The sequence below is a fragment of the Scyliorhinus torazame genome, chromosome 5 (assembly GCF_047496885.1).
Source record: "Scyliorhinus torazame isolate Kashiwa2021f chromosome 5, sScyTor2.1, whole genome shotgun sequence".
NCBI lineage: Eukaryota > Metazoa > Chordata > Chondrichthyes > Carcharhiniformes > Scyliorhinidae > Scyliorhinus > Scyliorhinus torazame.
Window position 1 is genome coordinate 289,553,386 of NC_092711.1, and position 13,103 is coordinate 289,566,488.

At 40.7% G+C, this 13,103-nt stretch overlaps 1 protein-coding gene across 8 annotated transcripts in view; it reads right to left on the reverse strand.

Moving 5' to 3' along the window:
* LOC140421196 (serine/threonine-protein kinase PAK 3) overlaps nucleotides 1-13,103 on the reverse strand; it is a 313,927-nt gene that overhangs the window by 64,292 nt on the left and 236,532 nt on the right. For 6 of the 8 annotated variants that reach the window (XM_072505708.1, XM_072505711.1, XM_072505713.1 and 3 more), the window contains 3 exons: nucleotides 7,422-7,478; nucleotides 5,701-5,757; nucleotides 2,855-2,892 (listed from right to left, as the gene is read on the reverse strand). In XM_072505708.1, coding sequence (XP_072361809.1) covers nucleotides 2,855-2,892; nucleotides 5,701-5,757; nucleotides 7,422-7,478 — 152 coding nt within the window. The remainder of the gene's footprint in view (nucleotides 1-2,854; nucleotides 2,893-5,700; nucleotides 5,758-7,421; nucleotides 7,479-13,103) is intronic. The other 2 variants (XM_072505715.1, XM_072505716.1) reach the window with 2 other exon arrangements.

Sequence of the window (13,103 nt, forward strand, 5' to 3'; positions counted from 1 at the left end):
TCCATGGGATGTGGACCAGGTCTGCCTCCTTGACCAAGCTTTTGGTTTTCTGATCTAATGTATCCTTAACGTGGCTCAGTGCTATACTTGTGTTTTATAATGCTCCTGTGAAACACCTTGGGATGCTTTAGCACATCAAAGATGTTATATAAATATAACTTCTTGTTGTGGTCGAATCATTAACAATGGTATCTCAGCCTTTATTAAGTCAGCCGCTTTGGGAGGTCACGCTCAGTGTCGCTACAAGCATGTTCTCACCAATACTCACTTTGCAAATGAGATCATTAGGGAGAACAAAACACAGCAAAAAATAGGCAGCAACCTTCAAAGGTTATTTAAAACAATAATTCTTCATAATAGTTTGTTTTTTGCTAGTTTTGTTTTGGCAGGACAGCTCCTTCGACAACATAAGCCACAGGTCAAATTTTCTACTTTTATTTTTTCTGTTTCAAGCAGCATTCTCATTGATTTGCAGAAGGAATGGAAAATAATTTACCATGCTCAACGCAACTCGGAAGCGAGGTCTAACTTGCACTCACAAGTGTATCGGATTTGCAGCCATTTGGAAGAAGAGCAGTGTGCTGCCAGATGTTCACAATGTCTCCTTTGATGCCTGCTCCCCTGTCCTGCTGGGGCTTGCTCTACCATTTCAAATGGTTTGGGAATGGAAAAACTCGCTTAATGCCTCGTGTACTGTAAAGGGGGCGGAGGGGACAGGGGAAAACACAACACTGAACTCCTTTCACCTCCACATAACATGTAGCCGCTTTCTTTGTCAATATATAATTTACCGTTTCAATGGCATAGGAATGGATTCTAAAATAATGGAGCATCTTCTGAATCAATAGATTTATGTTAAATCCATCAATTTTAGCACAAAATGCATCGAGCTTTCACTTGGGATATTGTATTCTCGCATTCAGCTAGGTTTCACTCAGTAAATTGTCTGATAGCTGAAATGTAACATGTATTCACAACTATTTATTATTTATTTAGTGGAGCGATCAAGTGCATAGGCTCTGGGCCGGTCACCAGGCCCACAAAGGATCATCCCTTAAAGGGACAACGCTATTACACTGTCCAAATTGAAATTAAAATCCGATGTTCTCAGCAATGTGGCCCCATTTAGGTTGACAAGTTCAAATACTTACAGCATTTCAGTGACACTTTCTGACTGATTTGCATTGACCACGTGTTGCACACCATTTTAAACAGGTGCGTTCACGGTGAGCAGAATTACTCCTCAGCCCCACAAAGAAACTTAGGACCCTGGACTTTGGTCTCCTGACCATAATCGATTGCTCACTTACCCCACTGCTTGCATGGTACACTGTGAGCACTCTTGTCAGGTCCCTGGATACTCTTTTCAACCTGACTCCTCCGACTCCCATCTGTCAAACTGATCTCATTGACACCGGATTCAAACGGGAGTCAACACTGATTTATTCAAGAAGGGTCCCACAGGCTAAAATGGCCTGAATCTCATGCTGCCTCTGCAGCTCCATTTTCACTCCCCCCACTTCAATCAGGGGCTAATGTGCCATGATTTAGCTGGATCAGAGCAAACTCTCCTGTCTTTATTCACGGCTCACAGCTCTCTTCCCAGACAACCCAGTGTTCCAGCTGTCCTATATTTCATGTGTGCTCAAAGACAATTAATACCCATCACCTGCTTCTCTTAACATTCACAATGTAATTGACATTAGCAATCCTTAACAATGTAATTGACATTAGCAATCCTTAACAATGTAATTGATAAGTGGTAGCATTAATTTCCCACTCAAGGCCTCAATTGCTGGCGGTGTGGGAAGGTCATCCATCGTCCTTCCCACCACGGATTTAATTAGGGTGGGACAGGAATGCTATCCTTTGTTATGAAAGGATTTGAACATTAAAAGTAAGGATGTTATGCTTTGGTTATACAGGGAAGTGGTGAGACCGCTCCTCAAATACTATGTGCAGTTATTTTCTGCTTAGTTAAGGATGAACGTAAATACTTTGGACGTGGTTCAGAGGAGGTGTACTAGGGTTCTGTAGAAGGGCATACAGGCTCGAAATATTACCTGTTTCCCTCTCCACAGATGCTGTCACACCCACTGAGTTTAATCAGCATTTTCTGTTTTATTTCAAATTTTGAGCACCTTCAGTATTTTGTTTTCATTTACCATATTGATACCTGGAATGAGCGGATTGTCTTATGAGGATAGGTTGGATAGGGCCTGTTTCCACTAGTTTGGAATAGTGAGGGGTGAGTTGACTGAAGTATATAAAATGGTATTGACAAGGTAGGCATGGAAATGATGCTCCCTCTTGTAGGTGCGTCCAGACCTAGGGGGTAAAGTTTTAAAATTACGGGTTGCCCTTATTAGGACGGTGATGAGGAGAATTTTTTCTCTCTCAGAGGGTTGTGTGACTTTGGAACTCTCTGCCTCAGAGGGCGGCGGAGCAGGGGGTCACTGAATATTTTTAAGGCAGAGGTAGTCATCTAGATTCTTGTTGGGCATGGGAATGAAAGATTATCAGGGGTAGATGGGAATGTGGAACTCAAAACACCATCAGATCAGCCATTATCATATTGAAAGACGGAGCAGGCTCGGGGGCCCGAATTGCCTACTTCTGTTGATATTTCATATGTTTGTCCTTTCAGGAGCGCAAAGGCAGAAATTGAGGGAGGAACAAAAGAGCATGGAATTGAAGATAGACCAAACTGCTGCAACTGTACACTTCAAACCATAAGAGACGTTCTCTAGACAGAGTAATTAATCTGAAGAGGTCACAACCTTCCACATTTTGTTTGAGAGAATGAGATGTTAGTCCGTCAATCAGCCTATCTGTTCCTTGCTTCCATACTCACCAGAGCATTTGCTGCTATGAATCCATCAGCCGGTTTATCTGCAAAGGTTAAAAATACATAGCACATGTAGTTTCATGCAAGAAGTATTTTTGACAATCTTTTTACAAACACAACAAATTTTACACACAATAACGGCAGTGCACCCACGCTCACGCGTTTCCCGGCGGCGTGGGATGGCCCACAATGGGAAGCCCCATTGGTCAGCTGCGGGAATGGAGAATCCCGCTGCCGGACAGAGGGCGGGGACCTCATGCTGGAAAACGGGGCTGGCGGGACAGTGAATCCCACCCAATATCTTTGACAGCAGAATTAATTTTCAGAAACAACCTGTTTAGGGACCAGAATAAGTAGCTTGGCCCAAGTCCATCTCTTTTTAGTTGATCTCAATCCTATCTCTGAACAAGGACCCATCTAGTTGGCTTGAAACCCATTTATACGTCTCCTTCAATGACCTTCCTTGGTCATGTACTTCACAATTCTTTTAACGCATAGAATAAAGAAATTCTACGCGAATCACCTTTGTGCTTCTAGTTTACCCGTTTTTAATTTGTAACCCCTGAGGTTTGAACTCTCTGGGCGGGATTTACCGACCACCCCGCCGCGTATTTATCGGCGGCGAAGTCGGCCCGCCAGCGGGATTGACTGATCCCGCCGTTGTCAACGGGATTTCCTGTTGACAGCACCCCTTGTTGCCAGGAAACCCGAGCACCGGCATGGGATCTGAGTTTCCCGCCGACGTGAACAGCCGGTATGTCCCACTCTTTGTCTTATTAAACTAATCAATATTTACCTCAGTAACTTAACTATCCTTCACAATGTGGAAAACCTTTGATATTGATGTATTAAAAGTTATAACATTGTAACCAGCTGCAGAATTTGATGTTTTTATAAACGCTCAATCTCTCATCAAGGGATCACATGGAAGTTTACTCTCAATTCAGATACTCTTTTCATGACTACTGACTGCACTGTCCTATCTGGTGATATTGAGACTATTTTTATTTATGGTGATATGTCCTACAGAGAAAGACAATACTGTCTGTTGTATGCTTGAAATAAACTAACTTTAAACAAATGCTTTTGGGGTGGGGGTGGGGGGTGTTAAGTAATGGGTTAAGAGACATTACAATTAGTTGTCTCATTTATGTTAAGTATCTAATAATTCACACTGCTATGTAAAGGGACTTCAGGTGGCCTTTGTGTCAGGTGATGTGATGAGAAAGTTTTGTGCAGAGTCTGTTAAAGTGAAGTAAAGGTGTTTGAGAAAAGGAGCAGAACCTTTGACTCTTTATACAACAGCAGCCAAACGTCTAACAGTGGGGGAGGGGATTGCTTAATATTGCTTCAGATTTGTTTGGCTCCGTTGAACAGTATAGTCTCGGGTCAAGAATAATACTTCTTAAGTGATATCACACTTTTCCATAAAATTCCTGACATTATGTGTTATATGCAGAAAGGCCAGTGAGAGAGCCTCAAAGTTTTGTTTCTCCTTTCCTTAGCATATTGGGTTACATTTCCACCATTATACCGTCTGATGAGATGAGCAACTAATGAGAGATTGGACAGATTGGCCAAGAAGGGTTTGATGAGTACTCTCAGTATAAAATGTACAGCTGGGATACCGTCACACTAACCATCGTCATTCATTTGCCATCAGTCAAATGAAGGATCGATCGAGTGTAGCACTGATAAATAGAACCTAATATTCCCAACCAGAAATCTGGCACTCGCTCTCCCACCCCCCAGAAAATATCCGCATGAAAGGTAATTCTTAATTGCCACCTAAAATTAAGTAAAGTAAAGAAACACTTCTTGTTGCTTAATTGCCACACTCGATGCATCTCTCGATTTTTTGAACAATTAGCAAGGTACCTTTCAAGTTTACTGCAAAGAAAGCCGAATGTATTACATTAAAGATTACTGGGTAGTGACAAACATACAGAGGCTGGCTTCCATTGCATATTGGAGGTTCCAAATGTGAACTTTAGTTGGTTCACCTCCCAACAATTGAGAACAAGCTTGTGGCTTAACTTCATAAAAGAGACATTGCCATAAGATTATTCAGATACATTTGAACTTTGCATTCAGGTCATTGAAATCCGAACTCCACATTTAAACGCAGGCAGCATGTGGGCATGGAAGCATCAACGGTACCCTTGGTACTCCAACATGGCCGCACGAAGATCATGGCTACTCGGGAACTAACAATCCCTCCAAAGATTGCAATGGAGTCCAACAATCTGATCCAGACAGCTCCCACCCCAAAGACGGCAAGGGAATCCGGTGGATACGGCCCTTCCCCCAAACTGCAAGGGAATTCTATGCTCATTGTTCTCCCCTGAAAGACATGCACATGCAACCTCCCTCTACCTGCAGCCGTGACAGATCAGAAGCATCCCTACTCAACAGCACCACTAAGTTAGAAACATTTTGTATACATATTGACTGTTATAGATTTGGCATGCCATGAACAAAATGTTAGCCGGATGCAAATTGAATCGAGACTGTGCAGACCCATTAAAGGTCATCTACGCATAGAACTTTCTGGCAGGTTGCAAAATCTGATCCCACATATGCACAGAGATCATTTTTTTTCTTTCTCTATGGACATGGGCGGGCTTTTTTTTTCAAACTATCTGCATGAATCCAAATTTAGTCAAACATTAGTTTTTCAAATTGACTTTGTAGTGGCCTTGGTTGAATCAGTCTGGATCAGGACTGTCAATTTGGCTCTCATCCCTAGGGATTCCCTTCTGCCTTTTTGTTTCACCATCGTACCCTGCCTCCCAATTATCTACCAGTCATTTTCAAGTCAATGTCATAGATTCAAAAATCAGGCAACAAACCAGTTATCTCTGTGCACTTGTACTGCTTTAGAAGGGGAACCATCAGTGAATAGACTGCTGTAATAAAATTCAAACAGCTTTTAAAGGAAATGTGATTGGAATGAGAAATTACAGAAAATCTCATACGAAGTATATATACTTTATATCAATATTACACTGGTTACTTATTTCAATAAAGACATATAAAATTACTGAAAGAAATACTGTTCAAGGAAGTGATGGGCAGGGAAGGGTCAGGGATTTGATTTTAGTCATAGATCTGCTAGTAGAATTTGTATTTCATGATAAATCTTGTTTAAATAGAAGTGCAATCCACTTTGATGAAGTGGTAACATCTTCATCAAAGATATGTTTAGCAACATTCTTGTTCTGAAAGCAAGTAACACAAATAATGTAAATCACATCATAACTGCCACAATGTTCCTTACAAGTGGCATCATTGTGATAAAAATGTAACGTGTCTCCTTTACCTCTTAAAAAAAATACCCATCGCTTTGAGGAGGCCAATCCCTTTAAATTGCTTCAAAAATAAATTACTGCTGATGTCTGACATTGAAAACACTTCAATATAAAGCAACCAGTTTATTGCTTGACAATCCAGCATTTTTCTTAAAGTTTCCAACACTGCCGGTGTCACACAAAATAACAAATCCGACCTATCAGCTGTTGCCTTTATTATGCTTAAATCTATGTTGCACCTCCCCAAAGGTCAAACATCAACCTTTTCGATGGAAAATTAAAATCTCCAGGAACCCACAGGGAATTTCAGGTTGTAATTATATCTTATCATGCTAAGTGACCAAGTTTGGCTCTTTGGGGTTGAAATTTCTCAAAGGTATTGTTTTTGATTAATGCACGTACAATTCTTCTGTGCTATTTCAAAGTATTAACCTATTTAAATAGTCTTAAAATTGTACACATAAGGAGTAATTGTAACACTCTGAACTATTTCTACCCCTTGTTTCTGATGGAATGCTATTAGATTACTGCATGCAACTTACTTCCAGCCATAACTATATTTAATTGAATATGACTGAACCAGTTAGAACTCCATACAGTGCATCCAGTAGTCATGGCCCCACTATATATTTATACTCGCTGCAGAAAATCCCAATAAAATGCAGTACATTATTTCTTGATTTAAGCTGTTCTCCCCGTCATGTCACACTGACATGCAGGCAGACCATTTTGCAGCTCAGCTCCGAGAAAATGAAAGCACATGGGCATAATAAGGAGCGTGTCTGAAAGCTGATGAAATAATGGTGCCTTCACGGCAGGTACAAATGCACAATGATGGCCTCAGATGCCACTTGTAAACAGAAAGGGGCAGTGGGGAGGGGGGGTCATTGTGACTTTGGACAATATCGAATCGGCTGTCTATTACAACTCTCTCCCGATTACACTGGAGTCAGTGGCGATGAGAATCGGGAGAGACCCTGGGTCCAATATTACTCCCATTACTAGCGAAAGCCAAAATTATCCCAAGGGTCTCTGGTTTGAAGAAATGCAGACTTGAGCTGCAGGCCATCAATAACACAAACTGTTCATGTCAAGTGGCATGGCAGTGTTGGCGCACCAAACACATGATGCTGCGGGAAGTAAGGGTCTAAGGTGCTACTTTACTGCATCCCTCAATTTCCTTCTGCAAAGTGGAACCTCAAAAGGGAGGGATTAGAGAAGAAACAAGCAGAAGAAAAGTCATTGTATCACTCTTAAAATACCTCTTACTGGTTGGTACAAGAGTGGCACAGAGGGAAGCCTGGGAGCAGAATGTATATCTCACCATCGCAGCAAAAGGATAGAGAAAGAAACAACAATAACAATTACAGAATAATACAATGGCTGAAATTATTTTCTTCACTAACTTTAGCAAAAGCGTAATTGCAAGTATGAAGTCGTGGAATATCGCTCATATCAACTTCACTGGCATTACTAAGTATTGGAGTTTTGAGTCCTAATGTTACAAGAAAATTGTGAGTTTGTACTGATTGATTCAGGTCTGCCTAGCGATCTAAGTCCCCTCACTCTTCCACCTGTTAGCCCTCAGTGAAATGCACTTAGTCTTTCCCCAGCTTTTGAGTGTAGATTCAGAGAACTAAACTGTCCTCGTAAATTGCACATTCGGAGGGTCAAGGGTAGCTTGTGTGGAAATCGAGGGGCTACACTAATCTACAGTGAGGTGCGGAGAGGTCTTTTGAGGTTGGGTGAAGTCACTGAAGTGTCTACTCTATATCCAAGCTTGACTTAGGAATGCACAAAATTGCTCATGGGTATGGGATAGAGAATTTTCAATATGCGACGTGAAGCAAAATTGTATATTTGCCCATGAATATAATGATTTTCTTCATCTTAAAGTGCAAAGGAAATCCTCCCCCAGCTGACTAAAGTGAAAATATCTTTCATTCCATTAGCACTCACATCCCCAGCCTGGCAAGGGCAAGGCTTCACTAAGAAAAGCGACCACTTAACCATTCTTTATCACTGAGTCACTACAATGCACCATCTCTGCAGCACTAAGTGTGCTCTTAGTGTGATGGAAGCTCCACATTTTAAAAATGAAACACGTTTTCCACAATGTGAATCAGTGAGCGTAACTTTGCATAAGAACAGCTGAAATGGTTTTCCTTCATGGCTACGGTGAAACTCAACTGGCAAAATGACAGCAAAGTCTTCTCCTGCTAAGGGAACTGAAACTGGCAGAAACTGTCTTTTATTGATCACATTCTCCATCGCAACGTTCCAGCTGAAAGACTAAGCCAAAATGGATTGACTCACTAAAAGAACCCAGCTCGCCAATGGGAACTAACTCATGCAGAGTGGAGATCTCCAACCTTTGTTTTTACATCTCTACCAATTGAAAAAATAGCACCAAATGTCTTTTTCTTTCCTCGTGCCACTGCTTTGTTCTTTTCTCTTCCCTTCCTGTTCCCTCCCTGTCATGTGAGAGTACCTTTAAGAAATGGGTGTTTATAAATGGGTGTGTATATAAGTATCTGTAGTGAGAGTACCTTTAAGAAATGGGTGTTTATTACTGCAGAGATGTCAGAGAATGGGAGGAGCTGGGCTGTCTGTCAGCTTTTTACTTTCATTTTAGGCTGCTTGCTGCAAGGTGTGTTTTAGTTTCATTTTCAGAGCTGGATAGCTGCAGTCACAGCCAGAAGGTGTATGAATCTCTCTCTGTAATCTAAAGACTGTAAATTGATCCTGGTGATTTAAAACTAACAACAATAGTGACTTTAACCTGATGTGCTTCTGGTAAAAGGAATTTTAAGTCTTATGGATGTTAAAAGGAAAGCTTCAAGAATTACTTAGTGTTGTAGTCTTTGGGGGTTGTATTTGAATAAATGGTTGCTAAGATGTTCACTGTATGTTTTAAAAAGGTTAACTAGAGTTCATAGAATTAACATTGTTTTGCTTTAAAAAAATACTTTTCCATTTCTGCTCTACCCCCCTGTAGAGTGGGCCGTGTGCTCCCCATACCACAATCTATTAAAAGTTGTGGGTCAGGTGAACGCCATGCTACGCTTTGGGGTTCTCTAAACCCTGGCCCATAACAAATTGGGGGCTTGAGGGGGATGAAAGTCTATCGATTGGATTGGCTTAGTGAACTTAAAGACAGTGAGGAGTGAGCATATTGTGGTTGCTTATCTGGTGTGGTATTCTAGTTTAAGGGGGGAGTGCGTTGTGGACAATGGCTCTTTCAGAGGCTCTGAGGTTTTTGGGGGTGGAGAAGGTCACACGCAGTACATTACGGGACAGGGACTAAAAGCAGACAGTTTGATTTTGCAAAAACATTGCAGTTACTATTACCTGACAAAATGCGAAAAGATGAGGTAATTATGGCGGGTGCTAAGCATTTAAAGTTGCCTGAGATATAGGTTGACTCATTGGAAATGGCAAAAATTCAATTACAACTTAAACAAATGGAACATGAGAAAAAATTAAAGCAGCTTGAATATGAAAGAGAGGAAAAAGATAAAGAGTGAAAGTTTGAACTTCAGAAAATGGCCATGAAACATGACAGTCAGTTAAAATTGGCAGACATAAAGGGAAACGTACAGTTGGATGATACTGACGAGGATAGTGAGAAAGAGCGTCAAAGTCGAAGGCTTGGTGGTGATCTATTTAAATATGTCCACGCATTGCCAAGGTTTGACGAGAAGGAGGTGGAAGCCTTTTTCATTTCATTTGAGAAGGTAGCTAAACAAATGAAATGGCCACAGGACATGTGGGTATTACTGATTCAAAGAAAGCTGATATGTAGGGCCTGGGAAGTGTTGCATCACTACCGGAGGAGGTTTCTGGGACGTATGAGGAGGTGAAAAAATCCATCTTAGGTGCATATGAACTGGTGCCTGAAACCTACAGACAAAGGTTTAGAAATTTAAGGAAAAGATTTGGTCAAACATACATGGAGTTTGAAAGGCTCAAACAGAGTAATTTTGATAAGTGGATAAGGGCTTTGAAAATAGACCAAACATATGAAGTTCTCAGAGAAATTATATTTTTGGAGGAGTTTAAAAATTCAATTCCTGATGTAGTGAGAACTCATGTGGAAGAGCAGAGGGTTAAAACTGCGAGGTTAGCAGCAGTAAGGGCAGATGATTATGAATTAGTTCATAAATCAAAGATTGGTTTCCGACATCAGTTTCAGCCGGTGAGGGATAGAAACTGGGGACATGAGAAATACTCAAGTGGTAAAGGCAAAGGTGATCTGATGGGAGATAATAAGGAGAGTGTACCTCAGATTAAAAAAGAAATCCAGGAGGGTGGAAAAGAAATGAAAAGTTTCAAATGTTTTCACTGTAATAAATTAGGCCATGTAAAGTCACAGTGTTGGTGGTTGAAGAAAAGCACTGGGAAGGCTGATGTAGTAAAACAGGATAAGACAGTGGGGTTTGTTAAAGTGATAAAGCAAAGCCCAAGTGAAGCGAAGGAGGTGCAAAAGATTGTACAGCCTGATCAAGAGGTGATTGATAAGAAGATGCCAGATCTCTTTTTAAAGAACCTACTTGTGTGAGTAAAGTTTACTCATGTGTATCAGAAGGAGGTGAAGAAGTCTCAATTTTAAGAGATATGGGAGCTAGTCAATCTTTAATGGTAAGAGATGAGGAGTTATGTAGTCTGCGAAGAATGTTGCCAGCAAAACTGGTAATATGTGGAATTCAGGGTGAGAGGTGTAGTGTTCCATTATATAAGGTAAGATTGGAAAGTCCAGGGAAGAGTGGTGAAGTGGTAGTAAGAGTAACAGAGAAATTATCTTGTCCAGAAATACAGTTTATCTTGGGTAATGATATAGCTGGATCGCAGGTGGAAGTGATGCCTACTGTAGTTGATAAGCCAGTGGAAAATCAGACAACTGAAGTGTTGAAGGACGAATGTCCTGGGATTTTTCCAGATTGTGTAGTAACAAGGTCGCAAAGTCACAGGTTAAGACAAGAGGAGAAATCAAATTGTGAAGATGAAGTTGAAGTGCAATTATCAGAAACGATTTTTGATCAGATGGTTGAAAAAGAACAAGAACAGGTGGAGGATGAGGCAGATATTTTTAGTTCAGGAAAATTGGCGGAGTTACAACAGAAAGATATAGAAACAAAATGGATGTATCAGCAAGCATACACAGAAGAGGAATCTGAGTGTATACCAAAGAGTTATTACCGTAAAAGTAATGTCTTGATGAGAAAATGGAGACCTTTACATATGCAGGCGGATGAAAAGTGGGCAGAAGTTCATCAAGTAGTATTGCCGGTAGGGTAGAAAGGAGGTGTTGCGAGTTGCACATGAGGTACCAGTGGGAGGTCATTTGGGAATAAGGAAAACTCAAGCTAAAATACAAAAACATTTTATTGGCCTGGACTACATAAAGATGTAGTTAAATTTTGTCAATCATGTCACACATGTCAAGTGATAGGGAAACCTCAAGCAGTGATAAAACCAGCATCCTTAATACCCATTCCAGCATTTGAGGAACTTTTTACAAGGGTCCTAACTGATTGCGTCGGACTGCTTCCTAAAACAAAAAGTGGGAATCAATATCTTTTGACTATAATGGATGTGTCTACTAGGTTTCCAGAGGCCATTCCAGTACGTAATATTAAAGCTAAAAAGATTGTGGAGGAATTACGTAAATTCTTTACTAGATATGGACTACCCACAGAAATACAATCGGATCAAGGATCAAATTTTACCTCAAGGTTATTCAATGAAGTTATGGATAGCTTAGGAATAAAACAATTTAAATCAACTGCATACCATCCAGAATCGCAGGGAGTGTTAGAAAGGTGGCATCAGATATTAAAGACACTGTTGAGGGTTTATTGTCACGATTATCCAGAGGATTGGGATAAAGGAATTCCTTTCGTACTGTTTGCAATTAGGGATGTACCTAATGAGTCAACCAAATTCAGTCCTTTTGAACTAATTTTTGGTCATGAGGTAAGAGGACCACATAAATTGATTAAGGAAAAATTGGTGAGTGAGAAATCGGAAATTACATTATTGGATTACGTGTCAAATTTTAGGGAACGATTAAATAGAGCACGTGAATTGGCTAGACAACATTTAAACGTTGCACGAAATGTGATGAAACAGGTTGCAGCCAATGGAGCTCACTCATAGTGATGGTACCTAAACCAGACGGTATCCAAAGGTTGTGTGTGGACTATAGAAAGGTTAATGCAGTTACAAGAACAAACTCTTATCCTATTTCACGTTTGGAGGATTGCATTGTGAAAGTGGGACAATCAGCTTTTATTTCCAAACTGGATTTACTTAAAGGTTACTGGCAGGTACCTTTAGGGCGAAGGAGATTTCAGCTTTTGTGACTCCAGATGGTACATACCAATTTAAAGTTGTGCCATTTGGCATGAGGAGCGCCCCAGCCACATTTCAACGGTTGACTAACAAAGTTGTTTCAGGTTTATCCAATTGTGTGGTATACATCGACGATCTGGTAATTTTCAGCCAGACATGGAAAGAAAATTTAAAACATCTGATGGAGTTATTTGATCGACTTCAGGAGGCGGGTTTGGTGATAAACCTAGCCAAAAGTGAATTTGGAAAAGCCCAAGTCAAGAAACTTTCCTTCGCCATACAATTGGACAGGGTCGAATGGTCACACGGGAAGTGAAACCAACGATTATTGCGGAGTTTTCAATACCCTCAAGACGAAGGGAAATAATGCGATTTCTTGGCATGAGTGGATTTGATTGAACATTTGTGCAAAGGTTTTGAGCGTGATTGCTCCACTGATGGACTTGCGAAAGAAACATCGAAAATTTCAATGGACAGCGGAGTTTCAACAGGCATTTGACTGCCTGAAAGCTGTGATAACCAATGCTCATGTGTTGGAGAATTGCAAGGGACTCTGTGATCAGACTTAACTAAAGTATCTGACTTTAAAG